This window comes from Ictalurus punctatus, chromosome 16 (genome assembly GCF_001660625.3).
Source record: "Ictalurus punctatus breed USDA103 chromosome 16, Coco_2.0, whole genome shotgun sequence".
NCBI lineage: Eukaryota > Metazoa > Chordata > Actinopteri > Siluriformes > Ictaluridae > Ictalurus > Ictalurus punctatus.
In genome coordinates, this window is record NC_030431.2 from 23,083,879 (window position 1) to 23,103,082 (window position 19,204).

Sequence of the window (19,204 nt, forward strand, 5' to 3'; positions counted from 1 at the left end):
TTAAATCTCCGGCTCTCAGACTCACACTGAACAGAGCAGACGTAGAGAGGTGAGAGTGCAGCGGGAAAGCAAGACCTCACGTTTGCAGGACAGTACTGGTGACATTTGGAAAGTTACTAAGGTTTATCCACAAAGTCACTAGATTTAATGAAAGAGTCTTTATTGGTCACATCTACAGTAGAGCACAGTGAAATTGTTTTCTTTGCATACCCCAGCCTGTTAGGAAGTTGGGGTCAGATCGCAGGGTCAACCATGATATAGCGCCCCTGCAGAGAAGGTTAAGGGCCTTGCTCAAGGGCCCAACAGTGGCAGCTTGGCAGCGCTGGGGATTGAACCCCCGACCTTCCCATCAGTAATCCGGAGCCTTAACCGCCAACTGTCTCTTGTTTGTACTCATATGCGTATGTTGATCGTCTGTATGGTGCAAAGCACGTTCCTGACACAGCTCATATTGCATTGCATGTAGTGAGTTCAAGTGCACGGAGAGCTCAGAGCTCAAATGAACAATCAGGGTCATGTCCAAAACATAAGAGAGTAAAGTTATTTAGACTCATTTCTATGCGCATAAAATATTTAATAATAATAAAAACAATAATCAAGCACTAAATCTTCAAGCAGCTGAGTGGGTTTGTTTACAGCTCTGTGGAGACTGTCCAGCCTCCACTTACACACCGCCATTTCTTTTGTCATAATCAAATGATTAATTAACGAACATCAAAACTAACAACTGATGCCAATAATACAGTGACTTTCCCCACCCTCACAAAATGTTCGCAAATGTATTGTTAATCTTGACCTTGTGAACGAGTACGAGGATCTGTTTCTAATAGAAACGCCAAAGCACAGCTATAGACCACTCTGGATAAGGAAATTTGCTAAACAAAATTTTTAAGAACAAAAAAATTTTGATGTTTAAACTTAACACTATATTCCATATCTAAAAGTTTAGTAATCCATGGAAATTATGATTTGAAGTCGATCAAGTCAAGATTTACGCATACACACACTCAGGATGGGAATTTTGAGTTTATGGGATATTCATGAATACCAGATTTCTTCAAAGTGTGGTAAATGAACAGTCCTATCCACACACGATGAGCCGTTACAGCAAAATAACCACAACAAACTTATCGTTTTTAATTCAATTTATACAGGAAGAGGGGTGGGCTAAAGGAAAACAGGGCTTTAAAAAAAAAAAAACCCCAAAACACAAAAGCTTGTTCCACAATTAAACATTTTGCACAGATTCGATCTGTACACAGGACAGCATGCATGGCATCTGGATTTGTGAGCGAAAAATACAAAAAGCACAAAACACAAACAAAATCTAAAAAAAATTAAAAATAAAAAGGACTACCGGTCAATTCCAACACTAACCATTATAAATATGGAATTACAAGTTTAAAATCTGAATGAAAATCATAGTGAGGAGGTTTAGTATGGTCTTTCCCGCCGATCCTGGCGATGATCTCCCCTGAGAGAGAGAAAAAAAATAGAACACCACAATTATCATTTAGTATATACACAGTCCATGAGCTAAAACATTTGTTTTTACTTTCTAAACAATGAGGTCATTTACACTTATCCAGCCTCGCTAATTCAACTTCACAGTTTCCTGCAGGCGTTAAAGCAAGAAAAACCCTAAAATGTGCTTCAGTTCCTTCAGCCTTATAAGCGACACCGCCAGCAATGAACTCTGATCACACTGAGAAAAGTAAAGCCAGAAAACAATACCAAGCAAGATGCGAAACGAGTCTACCCGGCCCATTTCTCATTAACCAGGTTTCACTTCACAACTCACTTCATGTCCATCTTCCCTGGTGGTCCCATTCCCCGGCCCCTTCCACGCATGTCGTCCATCGGAGGCCCACCTCGGCCCCTCCCGCCGAATCCACCTCTGTCCATGCCCCTGCCGCCACGGAAACCGCCGCCGCGGTCTCCGCCTCTACCCCCCCGGAATCCTCCAGGACCTCCCGGTGCACCTCTGTCCATGCCACGGCCGCCGCGCATGCCTCCAGGACCGCCACGGCCACGTTCGCCACCTGAAAACAACAAGTAAAGCAAGATCAACTTCAGTCTCGGAGGAGACGTTTTAAAGACACGCCTTACGGTCTGCGCTTCTAGACGATTTAAATGACCGGTCGGAAAAATAAACCTTTAAAAGAAATAAATCCATCCTTTAAGTAGGATCTCTAAAGATGCCGTTACCTGGAGGGAAAGGAGGTGGACCGAAACCTTCGGGTTTAGGTGCCTTGCACTGGTTACACTCCATCCTCCAAGCAAAGTTCTGGTTTCCACATCCACTGGAAAACGAGAGAAGCAGGAAGTAAAATAAACACGGGAAGCGAGACATGACAGCACAGCATTTTTAAGCAAGGGGTGTTGAGATTTAAAAGTGGCGAGGAGAAATCTTACGCATTAGGACACTGCCAGTCTCCAGCCCGCTGCTGCATGTTTCCACCAGTCGGTGCCCCTCGGCCCATTCCTCTAGGTCCACCTCGAGGCATGAAGCCTCCGCGCTCTCCACCACGGCCCATACCACCTCGACCCATCATCCCTACGGGTTCAAAAACAGATTCGTTATAAGGCTCGACACTTCAAATGTTTACCTACTCATCCTACGATGCGCCATAAAGCTGGGCCGTAGCGCCATGTTTACATAGATTAAAGACCTCTTGGTTACTCACCTCCTCTTCCCATCATACCACCACGTTCTCCCCTCATCAGCATACCGCCCCTCATCATCATGGGCTTCCGCCGGGCCATAGACACCTTCAGCTTCTTCCCCTGGAAGTCCTTACCTGCGCAGAACGAAGAAAAACCATTCAACTACTTAACTTGCATATGGACAAAAGCTTGAATTGTTAAAAAATTAAATGACAGTTAAAAAAAATGCGTTCTTCATTGGCAAAAGTTTTTGCCCCCCCTCCCCCAGCTACAGAAACGACACTGGCATTTAAATAAAATTGTAATGTACACTCTTAACATTGTACACACGTTTAATATCTTTATATATAAAAAATATATATATTTTTATTAAAGCTTCTCAATTCCCAAATCTGCTGACCCTGGTCTGCAGTCGCATCTTCCAGTCACTGATTATTTTCCTAGAACAGCATGTCCTGTTGTGTTTTTTCATTAAAAATCTGACAAAACACTTGTTGACTATGTAACTGAACACCTAGTAGACTATCTGTCAGAACGGCATTGAGAAGAACCCAAAAACTTCACACGTGGTGCAGCCACCATATAGCAAACTAACAGCAGTTACATCTGACGGCTCCGCCCCTTTCCACTACATACAGCAGGTTGTTCAAAAGGTGCAAAGTATTTCACAATAGCACATCATTTGCATGTTAAGTGTGCGTACCAAACTTCACAGGGTGAACACAATTCTCCCTGCATGCTACTAACCCCCTGGCAATTGTCATTTGAGAGAGAGCTGTTCAGTTAGAGCACTTCTCACTTTTTATTAAAAAAAAAAAAAAAAAATTGTGTGTGTGTGGGGAGTGAAGGAACTGTAATAAAAACATACCATCGAACCACTCCACTGCTGCCTTGGCAGCCGGCGGATCCTCGTAAGACAGGGTGGCGTCACCCTTCGGTTTGCCCGAGTCCTTGTCTGTGTAGATGTTTATAGCAGGGAGGCCAGTACGTTTATTAATCTGGGGAGAAGATACACAGCATGTTAATAAACTTGTTCATAATACCTTTTATTTAAATAAATAAATAGATAGATAGATAGAAAAGAAAAAACACCACACGGTCCATGTCAATCAAAAGCAAATCGTGTGTGGTTCCCATTCCTATTCTCACATCAGTTCTGCTGAAGAACATTGAACAATTTGTCTAAACTGACCAGATTCTGGTTAGCAGTTGGTCTTTTTATCCCTTCCCAGTTAATATGAGGATTCAGTTCTTAATCAGTGACCGTCTCAGTCACACGCTGTTCCCTCACCCTAATGATGCCGCTCTGCTTAAAGAACTCTGCCACTTCGTCCATTGTTGCGTTTTCAGTCAGGCCAGTGATGTAAATGGTGCTGTTCTCAGAGTCATCCTGCTCCTCTGGGCGGCCTAACACACACACACACACACACACACACACACACACACACAAAATGTAGGCTTTGGGTTAAAGCAAAGGTTCTCAAACTTATGTAACTAACACCCCCAAGCCCTAGCCCCTTATCATGTGGCACGCTTTCTTGAAAACAATCTGCGCCCCTTACAACCCCCCCCCCCCGCCCCCCCACCAGATGAGAACCACTGGGTTAAATAAATTATACACTACACAGTTGGTATAAGGAAGAAAGTATATTTATAATTATATATGTACACACACACCCGGTCAAAAGTTTGTGGACATTCGACTGAAATGTTTCTCATGATCTTTAAAAAACCGTTTGATCTGAAGGTGTGTGATTAAATGTGTGAAATCGGCGTCGTAGACAAAAATATAATCGTGCTGACATTTCTTTCTTTCATTAGAACATTAACATTTTATTTACAAATTTATTTTAAAAAAACGGACGACTCCGAGGAAATATTTCCGAAAAGCAGCCGATAAGAGTCCGCCGTCGGTGTGAACTCCTTTAATACTGTTTAAAAATCATCTCAGGGAAATTCCTCAAGAAATCGGGTGAGAAAACGCCAAGAATACATTTCTGGAAATTCTCGGCAACAAGGGCGTCTACTTTGAAGATGCTAAAATATTAAATTTGGATTTTTTTTTTAATCACAGCATAATTCCCATAGATCCATTTTGTGTTACTCCAGAGTTCTGATGACTTTATTATTATTCTAACACGTGGACACATTCGAACAAACAAAAGAACGCTCCAAAGAAAAGCTGCACTTACCCATATCTGCATCTGGTCCTGATATTCAAGATGATGACAGAGAGACGAAGAAAGAAAGAAGAAGAAAAAAAAACAAGTTAGTCTATACGCTTCACCTTCTGAGCACTGACATGACCAACTCCAGGTAAAGATTTCCCAGGCACACTTGCTCTTCTGAGTATTTCAAAAATAGAAAAAAAGAGAGAAGTAAAATACCACTGTGCTTCAATATTGTGGGGAAATTATTATTAGTAGTAGCTTTAAATCTACTCAAATTAACCTGTACACCTGAACCTAACTGCTTCTGCAAGTGTGCCGTTTATAGCAAAAACATGCCAAACCACAAACCCAAATTGGACTCCGTACCTTAAATTTCATAGAAAAATGCAGTAAACCCCGACATTGTGTGTGACACATGGTCAGTTACCATTAAACCCTAAAAAATGTGAAAAACTCTTTGAAGGAGTCCGTAAATTTTTAAACCCATATTTCTGTTATTAAACTGAACCAACCCCATCGTCAACCGATAAATAATTGTTCATAAGAACCCTTAAAATTCTAGCCGGCAGACTTGTGTCTTTGAATGGCAAGGCAAAAAAATAAAATAAAATAAAAAGGAATATTTCCCCTCTGTAATATCAATAATCCATGAAAATGGTGGAACAAAAGGAAGTTTGTGTATGCTCTGGTAATTCTCATTAAAACTTACCACCAGGCTTAATGAAGCCACCTCTGTCTCCAGTGATGCTGGGGGAATAAGCGGAGATATGAAGGCGATTTTCCCTTTAAAACAGCCACTTCAGTACCACAAAATGGGGGGGGGGGTTATGGGGGAGAGTGGAAACGTCTGACTCTACACACCCCCAACAACTTGCCCCAAACATCCCCCCCAGACTAGTTACAACACTGTTTCATTAACACTCGTTTGAGGGGAGGGGGGAGGGAGAAGGTGTTCAAATGGCGTAAAGTACTTAACATGTTTGTGGCTGAACAATAGTTAAATAAAACAGGGAGCTTGCTTTACTACCACAGTTGGTTTTTTTTTTTTTTTTTTTTTTTTGAATACACACAATAGGAAAAATGAATAAATTGTTTCAGATGCAGCCCAGCAGCTGGATTATTGTATGGGGAAAATGTAAACCTCTGCTAGAACAGTTTGTTCGTTTTAACAACACCACCTGTGCATAATCTTGTATGTAAAGTGAATTCAGTCCAAAAATACAGGTGGGCGATACAACGTCCTGATCGGGATTGAGATCATCGCTGAAATGACTCCACCGTTATGCTGTTTGGATGTTCATGATCAACACAAACGCTCCGCCCACACCTGGCCACATCCACCTTATGAAAAGAAAGGTTTCAAGTGGAAGCCAATCACGATGCTTCAATAGGAATCAAAAGTAATTTAAAACGTCGCATGTGTTACCGTCGAATAGGAAAACACGGCTCGGGTTGAGCCGTCTACATACTGGTGAAAGCACCCTTAAACATCTGGATTAGCTGTATAAGTCTCACGTGATTGTTTTGTCGCATCGCCCACCTCAAACCACCAAAATGAGTCTTGTTTCCGACTGCATCTGAAACAATCTGCTTACACAAAGCTGATACATGCACTTTCAGTCAAGTAAATAAATTAAAAGCATTTAAACTAAAAAACACACACCATTCTTTTCCGTTACAAATACGTTTAAGAAATTACTTATACAAAGTAAAACAATGCTATCAAACATTCAAATACAGCATTACAGTTAAATTTGTTTTTTTTTTTTCCTGGGTTAATAAACACACAAGACTCTTTTCTCTGCAATCCCGCACCCCCGTGAGGGTTAAACCACACTTGAATCTCTCCGCTTTAAATGATGCCACCAACTCTTTATGTCCCCATTTGAAAAGGCTGCCGGGCCACACTGAACTGAGTAGCGGTACTGTAAATGTATTGCTGTGTTAACATGGCTCTCACTTTGTTACCTGCAGCGTATAAATGTGACAAAGCATGTTAAAGCAGAATTGCTCATATTCATTCAGAAGAGACAAATGCAATAACCATATGAAAATTATTATTTTAAAGATATTTTACCAGAACTCATTAAGGGGGGGAAAGAAAAAGAAAAGAAAATGGATGCAGTGTATTTGGGCAAATTTCTGGAAGTAAAACAGAACACACTTTTTTTTTTTTTTTAAAGAAAAAAAAAGAAAAGAAAGAAAAGAAGCAGGAGAAACACCTGCCTAAGAGCAAACATTTTGCTATTCTAATTTGGGTAAATCTTAAACTGAAAGAGGATAAGAACTGATTTCCAGGACTACTGGTGCAGAGTGCAACATTATAGCAGGGTTTAATATTTTTGTATTGCCCTAATTAAAAACCATACCCTTACTTACACCCAAAAAAAAAAAAAAAAAAAAAGGCTATTTGAGGCACATACCATTTTAAATGTTTAACACTTGTAAGTAGTAACACTTCTTGGACCTTTTACAGACCTGATATAAAGATTCATCACATTTCCAAAGTTAAAAATAATTACTAGACGACTTTTTTTTTTTTTTTTTTTTGAAGACAGCACAGACATCATCTAACTTTATATAAAAGGTGACAACCCAGAAACCAGGAAAATGCATCAAAATGTTTTTGTTTGTTTTTTTAAAACACTGCATTCACTTTCAAAATTCAAATACCACCTGTTCGTCACTGGATTATCGGCAAATCCTTTGAAAAAAAACAAAAAGAAATCACAGAAAACCCTTTGGAAACGTTTGAGAGCTTCTTTTTTGACCAAAACATTGGCAGAATTGCCCACCAAGACCATTATACACCCTTAATCTGGAGGGGAATAAAAAAAAAGATACATAAATCGATTTTGTTAAAAACAGACTGAAAAAGAGTTTTAGATTAATTTATGTTTTTGAAAATATTTTTAGAAACCATCTAAAAGTTTATAAAAAGATGTGATTCCATTTTGCAGACACACAGAAATACAGGGGGAAAAAATAAAATAAAAAATACCCAGCAATTTAAAAGCTTTACTTGTGGCACTTCTGCATCTAACTGCAATGGTGGCAAATAGCAAAATGTTCTTAAATACATAGAGAGGAATTAATAACACGATCTAATATCACCGTGGTGATAAAGTGCCTCAGAAATATGACCATTGACTACCTGGTTAAAAAAATAAGTAATAATAATAATAATAATAATAATAATAATAATAATAATAAGTCTAGAACCCCTAGTATTAACCCAGTCTTTATGTGGCAAACCAAAGCCAAATCTATTCAGGTTTCTGTTTACAGAATAGAGCTTAGATTCTGCGACACACAATCAACTTTTAATAAGTAAACAGTGATGTGGAAATGATTTTTGATCATTCCCCCCCAATATAACAGTTCTGCAACCTCTTACCTTCGGCCATGTAGCTAAGGGCTGAGAGCTATTCAAAACCAGCGACACTTTCCATTTTCATACCCAACTTCATTTAGGAGTTGAACCTTCATGCCAATTACTGCTGGTCCACGATCTTTACAACAGGAGTTTTAAAAAGGTGCCGACTAGAGTTGGGGTACTCAGACTCCAGACTCGAGTCCAATTATGAACGAACTCTGACTCGTCACGCACTCGAGTAATTTTGTACTCAAACTTGGCACGTCATGTGTAACATGAAAAGACATTTTAAAAAAAAACAACGTAATTTAAGATAAACAGGGGAGCAGCTTGGCAACTGCAGTGACTACTTGCAATGATATGACCGTGGGAAACCTCCTGAAAGGGGCCCCGTGTCATTCCCGTCGACTTTTCGGCGGTAAAATTTTCAGAAAACACCAATGAAGGAAAATGAAGGACTTTTCTGTCAGGAAGTGTAAGAGACAATGAGAAAAAAAGAAAGCAAGACAATGGTAACTGGATCAGATAATGGCGATTGTTTTTGTAGAACAGTAAACAAATGAATGTTGGTATTTAGATATGGAGGACACAGCGGCAGCATTTGCACTAGCCAAGGCCCGTAAGCAGCATTTGTAGAATCAATGCTTAAATGAGCGATGGCCTTAATGTGGGTTATAAAATAAACAAACAAACAGGAAAAACCCAACAGTTTTTAGATACAGTTTGTACTATTTACATGTTTTTTATTTGAGATGTTTTGCAAATGCTTTATCATTCTATACATTTTGTTCAGTATTTTTATGTACAATTATCGGTCTTTTGACTTGGAGTTAATTATTCAAGTTTATTGTTTTGTATTTATAGTTTAAAAAACTAGGGGAGGGGCCCCTGATTTTTTTTTCCATAGGGCCTCGACAGACTCTAGAATCGCCCCCGAAAGCAAGAAATGAACGAATGTGTCCCTGCCTGACCAGGGGGCTTTCTGCGCACACACATTTGAAAAACACACTGAGTATTCATGCACATACAGTCAGTTATGTCTTAAGTGAATGTAAACAGGTTGTTTTTTTTTTGTTGGGGGGTGGGGGAATAAATAAATCGGAGGCGTGTCAGTACAGTATATTGGATCTGTGCACTGGGTCTTAAAGTGATGGCAGTCTAATAAACCTGCTGCTGTCTGCATCATTAATGTTAATCAAACAACCAAAGAAAGAGAGGGGAAAAAAAAACCCCTCACTCACTCATTTACCTGAATAACCTCAGCAAACATAAGAATCACTGTGTGTCATACAGTGAAGTCTCGTTTACTTTACATTTAACTGCTTTGTTCAATTTCCGTAGTACTTGAGTACTACGGACAGACCTACCTGAGAAAACGAATCGTTACCGTGAAATAAGATTGTAGTCATATCGCCCGTCCCTAACCATTACCATTTGGTGATTCCAGTCTTGAATTTCACATAAAACGTGAAAAGTACTTCTTAATGTAGTAAATATCATGAACCCTGCTGACAGGGAGTTACAAGAACAGAGCTGTGTTTACAAATGAGTTTGTTGTCATTCATAAACAGATTAAAAGGAGTAGTAAAGCATGAAGCTCGTCGTCATGACATGCTGCTGAATGTAACTCTACAATGTTCGCTCTCTCTCTCAGCTGATGTAACTGTAAGGGAGACGCATCAAATAACTGAAAGGTCAACTCTAGCTGAAGGACACAATATAGTGTGATCCAAAAACAAAACATTTGCATTTTCATACACTTGTAATATAATAGAAGTTCTACATATAACTCTATGTCCCTTTTTTTTTCTTTGAAACCTTTTTCTGATAGGAAACTAGTTGAGGTGCTGGTGACATGAAATAAAAATATTAAATGGCAATGGCAAGATGTAGTAGTGGTATTTTTTGGTTACATTTATGTTGCCATTGGTTGGTGATTGGTAAAATATTACTTTAATGGCTCAGTGTTGAGTTTACAAATGCAATTTCAAATCTTTTTTTTTTTTTCCCCCAATTTAGTTACTTTCCGGACTCGACTCAGACTCGAGTCCGGCTCGGCCCCTTTTGGACTCAGACCTTATTGGTTAAGGACTTGGTCTTGACTTGAACTCGACAAAGGTGGACTCGGACCCAACACTAGTGCCAACAGCAAGCCTTCCAACAATCCGCTCTGGCCTACATTCTAGTAAAGCCTTGCTCTGAGTAACTGAACTCAGCTCACACAATCACAGGAGAAAACGTGTTGGTGTATTTAGCATAGCCCTCAGCCCCTTTATGGCCGTTCACAGCTCCTGTGTAAGGGAATGAAAGTGACAGTGGCACACGCACACACACACAGACTTACCCCATGCCTCCACGGTTCATTCCCCCACGCATTCCTCCTCTCATCATGCCCCGGTCGAACCCCCCTCTGCCACGCCCGCGGCTCTCCCCCCCTCCCATTCCACCGCCATAACCACCGGACTCGTAACTGCCGTTCTGGTGGTCCTGCCTGTAACTACCTGAACAAACAAAACAAAGAAGAAGGGGGAAAAAAATCAATCCCAAAAATCAGCATTAGGCTTTGTGGCTGCAGCTGACTTAGGCTGAAACCACTTCCATGTATGCCCCACCCTACGATACTGACTAGGGGGTTTGTAGTCGTTTTGTCCATAAGCACCTCCACTGCTGCCCTGCTGCCCATACTGACTGGCAGGAGGCTGTCCGTAGGACCCAGAGGGTGGTGGATAGCTGGAAGGTGGAGGTTGCTGCGGGGGTGGAGCTTGCTGCTGGTATCCACCCTGCTGGCTGTAGGAGCCCTGCTGTCCGTAGCCACCCTGCTGGCTCTGATAGCCGCTCTGCTGCTGCTGGGAATACGAGCTCTGTTCATATCCCGGAGTCTGTTGACCACCAGAGCTGTAACTGACACAAAATAAAGAGATGCAGTTTAAATCATTCACGACAGGACATGTTCTTATTCCAGAAGTGGGCTACAATACAGCCGACTTCTAATATTCAAAGCAGGGACATCAAAACGTATTATGTCTTTTGGGATTAATAAAGTGCAATGGCTATTCATAAAACATGCAAGCTCTCTAAACTTTGTGTTGGCGAGAACCACACTGCTAATTCTGAACAGAACGTGATTATAAATAGCTGCAGTACCTGGGAGGAGCTGAAGAAGCGGCGGCCTGCTGCCCGTACCCGGTGTAAGCAGGCTGGGCTCCGTACGCAGCCTGGCTGCCGTACGAGGCCTGATTAGTGCTGGAGGAGGCAGAGGATGCATCATAACCGCTGCCTCCGTAACCCTGGACGGGCTGAGAGTAGCCCTGAGGGGCGGTCGGAGTAGCGTTATAGCCACCTACGGACAGGGGAAGGGTTACAATTAAAAACACACACATCCTCAGACAATTTAAATTAATAACACACCAAGGTTTCTACATGTTTACGGTCCCATACTCTGGACTTATCTATCCAACTCCATGCTGCTTATTTATCAGCAATCTCAGCACAAATCAACAGGTCGAACAGATAAACGAGCATTATAAAAACCCTCACTGCTGGCTGGTGGTTGTTGTCCGTATGAAGACCCGTAAGCCTGCTGGCTGTACCCTCCAGTGGAGCTGCTGCTCTGGGAGTAAGTTGAATCAGCAGGCTGGGTGTAGGAGCTGTAGCCCTGCTGCTGACCATATGACTGCTAAGCACACAAACCAATGATGTTAAGGCCACTTTTCAGAAAGGTCCTTCTACATGGCGCTCTCTCTATTTTATTTATTTATTTATTTATTGGAAAGATGATGAAAAATTTAAGACGTTAGAGATCCATCACAAGCTACGAAATGGTATACGCTCCTGTAGAATACACGTCTGTTTGATTTCAGCTATATTTAATTAAGGTATATACTATATTACCCAGAACACCAAAGCAAAATTCACCACAGTCTTTCCTGTAAACATGGAATACAGAGTGATTTAACATCACGTTGTTTTTTTAGGGAGGGATTGTTCTGTCTTTTTTTCCCCTTCCTTTTTAACGTTTATTTTGTGAACATGAAGCGTGACTCGGAAACTAATTAGTAGTACCCTTAGGCTAGAAGTGGAGGAAAGCGATCCATATTGAATCGTCCAGAATGTGTTAAGGGAATGGTAGTTCTTACCCTTGGAAAAGACAATAAGTACACAACCTTGTACTTGCACAACCTTGTACTTTTTCAAAACGTTTTTGCTTTGAAATAATTTACGAGGTCATCTCGTAGCAGTCTTGGTTTGACGCTTTAAACTCTTTACTGTAGAAGAACTTTCGAGTCTATGGAGAAAACGAGTGGGAAATTTGCTTCTGGACAAAAGTCCTCTGAAAGTGGGCGGGCTCATGAACTGGCATTTTAAAAACAGACATTTTAAGAGACGGTTATAACACCTGAAACAAAACCAAAGCTTAAAAGCCATCTCCCACAGATCTGAGGTGTTTTGTTTTCCTTACACTTTAAAAGAAGACTTGACTAAATAGCACTGAGTGAGTGATTTACCTGGGTACCTTGCTGATAGGCCTGAGCAGGCTGGGCAGCATAGGAGCCATACCTGTACAAACACATACACACACACATTAATAAAACTACTACATAGGGAAAGCAAATGGAAACAGCACTGCCACAGCAGCATCTCAGGAGTATAGACAAAAGACGTATAGTTCAAACGGCACAGCATGCAAGACAACACATTACGAGCCAGTAGTAAACCAAAGAAAAATATTATCCGCAAAATGAATAAATAAACACGGAGAAAATTTTCTCTTACCCCTGCTGGCCTCCAGCCTGTCCGTAACTGTTATAATCTGCAGCAACCAAAAAACACTCAACGTTAGTTTTTCTTTTTTTAAACATAAAAAGTTATACCAACCGTAAAAGGACCAAAGACCTGCTCACAGTCAGTATTTTCAAATTAAGTCACGAAACACTGATCTAAATTCTTTTCTTCTTCCAAATGCTGATGGGAAGCAGTCAATTTGATTTTTTTTTTTTTTTACAAAACTTCTCCCCTTTTCAATAGCTGTTTCCACTGATTTTTTTTTTTAAATATGAATTTGATATTGCGAACAGGATACTGCATGAAAAATAAAAATAAAATAATTTTAAAAAACATGCTGGATGGAAACACCAGATGTGAATAAAATCTCTAGAATGCACCTAAACACTTTGTGCGCTCAATTGAGGATTTTTTTAATCCAATAAAACGGCATGCGCATTAACTATGATAAAGACACATTTACCGAATAAATACCTCGATGCGCATTTATAAAAAAATTAAAAAATAATTTTTTTTAAAAAGTCAGGTGACTGTCTCAACAAATCATGTGATTGGATAATTGGTTCTGTTGGATCTGAACCGACCTCGTTGCACAGCATCTAAAATATTGTTTTTGTCATTATGAAACGCCTGAGCCAAAATCGCTCATCGAAATGATTTGGTATAGTAAACTCCCAGAACTGTCTCACACGATTCTGTTCCCAAATATCGCCTCGGATCACGTGAGGTCTGTGATAGTTGTCAACTCACCCATAGCGACATAAATAAATAAACAACTGGGTTCTGACACTAGAGGCTCCTTCCATAAAATGTTCAATAAATGGCTCATTATCGACAAACTCCATGATAATTATGTTTTTACTGTTGTTTAAACATATTCACATAGAAACCATACGTTATTTGAACGAGCGCATTAATATAAACCTGCAATCCGAACTACTGTTCGCCCGACCAATCAGATTGAAGAATAAATCTGACCAATCAGATTGAAGAATTTCAACAGCAGAGTCTGCATACGGCTTTTTTTTTGCTGGCGGTTTCTTTAGAAACCGACAAACTGTGATGTATGTCGTGTTTGTGTCACATCCCTCACCCCTAAATGGATCTATATTGTTCAGTACTGCAGCTGTTCTGCTGGTTGAAAGATGCTGGAAGGCGCTAAAGGAAACACAAAAGGTGACTCAGGCGGTTCAAGATGGCGGCCGCGATAACGTTATTGTTAGTGCTCAGATACACAGCGAGGTCTTGTTCATCTTTACAGGTTGCAGTAAAATCACTGTGTTCTGTACATTACGTACAACTGAATGTTATTCCCCCTCGTGCATAAACATTCTCCATTATAAACAGACACGACTAGGAAAAAAACAAAAGAGATTCATTTTGATAAAGGATAACCGCACACTAATCCTGTTGTTTATAATCCCAATAAGGTATTTTTAAAATGTGTAGGTAACACAAATATCGACCTTCTTCGACTGTAAATCTTATCCCAAAATATTTAACGCGATTTTAAAATCCACGCCTGGATCACAAGCTGGAAAATGAAGTTATTTAGGCTAAATCCAGAAGCCTTTGTGTCCTGAACACAAAGAGACCAAATGTTGTTGTTTTTAAATGCGTTGCTAAGTTACAACATATGCACGATTAAACAAACTTACAAGTGACTGATTATATTACATTTTCTGACTGAAACAAACGAAAACACAGACAACAACTAAATGAGATGTTAAGCAGTTAAGCATTAATACTCAGCACACGGCCTGTTGAACCACGTGAACGGCTAAAACGCTCAACGCTAACCGACTTATCCCGCTAACTAGCGCTTTGTTTGTTTATTCGACTGTTATGAGCATTTGGAAATACACAATTTATTACATCCGTAAGAGCATTTCTAACGTTTATGCAAAAACAAAAGAAACCCATGTTCAGGGTTTACTAATTTAGATAGCTTATTCAATATTTAAAGCGACCAGTTCATCCCTCTCCTGCTAAGCAACCGGCCCAATATAACAAGGGCTCAATCCCAAATACCTGCCTGTAGTCCCCTACATAGGGCGTACAAGTAGTCATTTGAGACTCGACGTAGGGCACTAGTGTACGAAGTACGGAGCCATTTGGGATTTAGCCAACCGCATCCCGGTTAGCTAATCTAAAAAATGGTTATGCAGACAAATATAAACGTACTTGAGCTCATTATTACTAAGAATATCAACGAAATTTAATCGCGCGTAAAATTCCCCATCAGTTAGCATGACCTTCTATTAAGAAAAAGAAAAACGGTTTGTTTTATTGAATCCATACAACATTTGAATTACCTGCTGCAGACGCCATTTCGTGGACTTGAGTTTTTCTGTTAGCTACCAAACCCAGTGCGCATGCGTGAAAATGGCGACAGGGCGATTCCATTCCCACACGATGCGACATCATAAAAATTGATTTAAACATAGTCATTTTTTTACCTACACGCACGTAACTTATTTTTGGCTTTAAAAACGAGAATCGCTCAAAACGTACGCTTAAAACGCATTTTAAACAATATTTTTGGTGAATATTTACCGTCGTAAAAAAAAAAATCTCGAATGGACCCGTCCGTAATGACGCCACATGTATCCAGGCTACGTTATTAAAAACGCATACTAGCCTACTAAGTAGTACGCCACGAGAGTATGTTACCGTAATTAACATATTCCTCTCCCTTATACTATTTAGGATACAAGTGTGAACCCTATCTGGCTGGAATAAAGGCGTCTAGCTTTAATCTCAACTAAATTTATTCCTGCTTCACAACAAAACAATAGATTTGCCATGTTAATGTCTACATTAATATTTGAAAGGTTATCTGTAACATTTAAAGAGGGCTATGTTTAAAAGTATTCATTTAAAAGTATAGCCTAATGAATTACTGTTTTCTATAGTATTGAGATAAATTATAATAAAACTTATGTTATAAGTAACATCACATAGCCTGCTTAATTTGATTTTGGATCCCTTATTTTCGTGACTTTAAACTGTTGTAGTTTTGTAATTGTGCTTAAATTAGAAGACAAAAATAGACTAATTCAGCCACTTTGAATGATATGTAGACATGGTCTCTTAGATTATCTATTAGATTTCTCTCTCTGGTTCTCTTGTTTACCTTCCTTCCTCTGTTTTGTACGTGTACCAGGATGGTGTAATTATGTACTGATGCGATGACAACTAGTGAGAGTCCCATTTTTCGTAACACCTTGGATGACCGCTGAAATATCAAATATTAACCTATGTAAAAAAAAACCAAAAACTTTATATTTATAACATTTGGCAGACACCCTTATCCAGGGGGACTTGCATTTTATTTCATTTATACATCTGAGCAGTTGGGGCCTTGCTCAAGGGCCCAACGGTGGCGGCTTGGCAGTGCTGAGGTTTGAGCATCTAATCAGTAGCCCAGTGGCTTTATCACTGCCCCACTATAACAATTATAACAATCTTGATCCAAATGGACAACCCTGAAACAAATTTAATTCACATAATTTCCCCCCTCACCTAAAATGTAGTCACATAGCCAAGACACGTTTAGTGCCTGACATGTGTGTGCTTAATTTTGCCCTGGACCTATAAGGCAAATGTAGCTAACAATCAGATTAACGAATCAAATCTATATGCATCTGTAAAAAATAAATGAGCGATATAAAAACTACAATTTGCAAAGCCTACTTTCTAACGCAGTTATCAAGCTTTTCTTTCTGAGTCTATTTTATAAAGTCTAAACCATTCGTATGGGAAAAAAAACCCCCAAAAAACAAAAACTTAACTGAAAGCAAACAAAACAACTAGCTACAAATTTCTCTACTTCACACTTACAATAAACTGAATATTGAGTTAGCACACTTATCCTTAAAATAAAGGCAAAACCTATTATAATACAATATCATACAATATGATATACATGACGTGTTATGTGGTGGGAAGCATCATATTTTCTTTTTTGCTCCTGAGATGAAGTTGTCTGATTTAGAAAGCAGCATTTAACAAAACTGTCTGCCGAGGTCTGTTATTTGAAGAAAATGTAAAGGAGCAACACAATGGGGTCGTCTGTACAGAGCGCAATACCAGATTTAAAAAAAAAAATTATATGTCTTAAAAGCCTAGCTCGGAATGTTGTATTAAAATGCCGAACCAATGCAGCACATTTTTAAATATAGACAACGATCAGCCAGAACATTAAAACCACGGACAGGTGAAATGAATAACGTTGATTATCTCGTTACAGTGGCAGCCATCAAGGGTATTGGGGGGATATATTTATTAGGCAGCAAGTGAACAGTCAGTTCTCGAAGTTGATGTGTTGGAAGCAGGAAAAATGGGCAAGCGTAAGGATCTGAGTGACTTTGACAAGGGCGTAGAATGAGTTCGTGAGCATCAGAACTGGACCGTGGAGCAATGGAAGAAGGCGGCCTGGTCTGATGAATCACGTTTTCTTTTGCATCACGTGGACGGCCGGGTGCATGTACGTCGCTTACCCGGGGAAGAGATGGCACCAGGATGCACTGTGGGAAGAAGACAAGCCGGCGGAGGAAGTGTGAGAAACCTTGGGTCCTGGCTTTGACATGTACCACCTACCTAAACACTGTCGCAGATCAAGTACATGCCCTCAGGGCAACAGTATTCCCTAATGACAGTGGACTCTTTCAGCAGGATAATGTGTTCTGCTACACTGCAAATATTGATCAGGAACGGTTTGAGGAACATGACAAAGAGTTCAAGATGTTGACTCGGCCTCCAAATTCCGCAGAACTCAATCCAATCGAGCATCTTTGGGACATCCTGGACAAACAAGTCCGATCCGTGGAGGCCCGACCTCACAACTTACAGGATTTAAAGCTTCTGCTGCGAACGTCTTGGTTCCAGATACCACAGCACACCTTCAGAGGTCTTGTAGAGTCCATGCCTCGACGGCTCGGAGCTGTTTTGAAGGCACAAGGTGGACCTACGCAATATTACGCAGGTAGTTTTAACATTATGGCTGATCAGTCAAATGGTACACCGTGATTAAAAAAAAAAAAAAAAAAAAAAAACGTTCTGTAATGATATAGAAACTGAAACACTAGCACATGCTTTAGACTAGAGTGAGAAATATAACCAGCCATTAGGAATGTCTTTTTTTGGGAAATTATGCTTTAATAATGTACTCAACGAATGAAAAGTTCACCGAATGCGTGGATGACACTTGTATGTAGTTATTTTCCTGTCAGTAGTAATTGGACATAAATTCAACAATGAGATTTTGTAAATCTGCAACTGTGGCTAGTAAAAATATCGGGAGAACAAGTCCTCATATCACATTTCCGTCTTTACAGCAAAAAAAAAAAACCCCGAAACATTTGCCATCGGACTTTAAACAGGAAGTGAACTCCATACACTCGATGCTGTATGATGTTTTTCTACTTACAAAAGTTTTCACAAGCTTTCCTTGGATACTGTGTGTGTGTGTGTGTGTGTGTGTGTGTTTAAAATCCGCAGCTAACCGTCATATCCTCAGTACATGTGACGCGTAAAACTGTCTATTGCAAAATACATGATGGCACTTTGAAACTCTGATATGACGGAACTGAATGAAGGTGATGGACTGAAGTTTGCTGTCTAAAGAGCGACAGAACAGACTGAGGTGTCGAATGGAACCAGCGTTGATATAAGGCTGATATGGATGACATGAAGTGAAGGCGGACTCGTGTGGGGTTTTAAAAAAAGCGTGAAGGAGACACGACGAAGCGCCCGGACGCTCTCTTCACTCCGGCTGAGCTGAGGTCTGTAACGAGGAAGTGTGTGAGCGACGGTACGTCACGACGGACGAGCCGCTCCTGTCACAGTAGTCCGTCCTGCTCGAAGACTGAGGGGAGGAGGGAAAAGTCAAACGGGACAAATTTGACACCTGTACCACTGTAGAATTTATTCTGAAACTCCACCCTGCAGAGAGAGAGAGAGAGAGAGAGAGAGAGAGAGAGAGAGAGAGAGAGAGAGAGAGAGAGAGACAGACAGACAGACAGACAGACAAAGACAGACAGAAACAGAGATTGAGAGACAGAGAGAGGATGAAAGAAAGAGAGCCAAAGAGAGAAAGAGCATCAGAGAGACGATGAGAGACGGAGAGTAAAGAGAAATGGAGAGAGAGAGAGAGAGAGAGAGAGAGAGAGAGAAAGGGAGAGAGTGTGAGAGAAAGAGACAGAGA

The 19,204-nt window shown here is 40.3% G+C and overlaps 2 protein-coding genes across 6 annotated transcripts in view; both read right to left on the reverse strand.

Moving 5' to 3' along the window:
• Positions 1–1,113: 1,113 nt before the first annotated feature.
• ewsr1a (EWS RNA-binding protein 1a) lies at positions 1,114–15,342 on the reverse strand. 4 transcript variants are annotated; one of them, XM_017489272.3, is made up of 16 exons: positions 15,312–15,342; positions 12,988–13,024; positions 12,720–12,771; positions 11,752–11,887; positions 11,359–11,554; positions 10,841–11,115; positions 10,559–10,715; positions 5,548–5,585; positions 4,860–4,877; positions 3,959–4,074; positions 3,536–3,665; positions 2,688–2,801; positions 2,416–2,557; positions 2,209–2,303; positions 1,802–2,042; positions 1,114–1,474 (listed from the first exon to the last, which is right to left on the reverse strand). In XM_017489272.3, exons 1-16 carry the CDS (start codon positions 15,325–15,327, stop codon positions 1,435–1,437), a joined length of 1,803 nt encoding a protein of 600 aa, XP_017344761.1. In that variant the 5' UTR covers positions 15,328–15,342; the 3' UTR covers positions 1,114–1,434. The 4 variants fall into 4 exon arrangements, with proteins under 4 accessions (XP_017344761.1, XP_017344762.1, XP_017344763.1 ...); XM_017489273.3 differs by having other exon boundaries at positions 10,841–11,109; positions 11,752–11,890; XM_017489274.3 differs by having other exon boundaries at positions 10,874–11,115; positions 11,752–11,890.
• A 2,697-nt stretch (positions 15,343–18,039) lies between these two features.
• atp6v0a2a (ATPase H+ transporting V0 subunit a2a) overlaps positions 18,040–19,204 on the reverse strand; it is a 29,555-nt gene continuing 28,390 nt past the window's right edge. For both annotated transcript variants that reach the window (XM_017489265.3, XM_017489264.3), the window contains exon 21: positions 18,040–18,942. In XM_017489265.3, the coding sequence (XP_017344754.1) occupies positions 18,840–18,942 (103 nt within the window). In that variant the 3' untranslated portion in view covers positions 18,040–18,839. The remainder of the gene's footprint in view (positions 18,943–19,204) is intronic.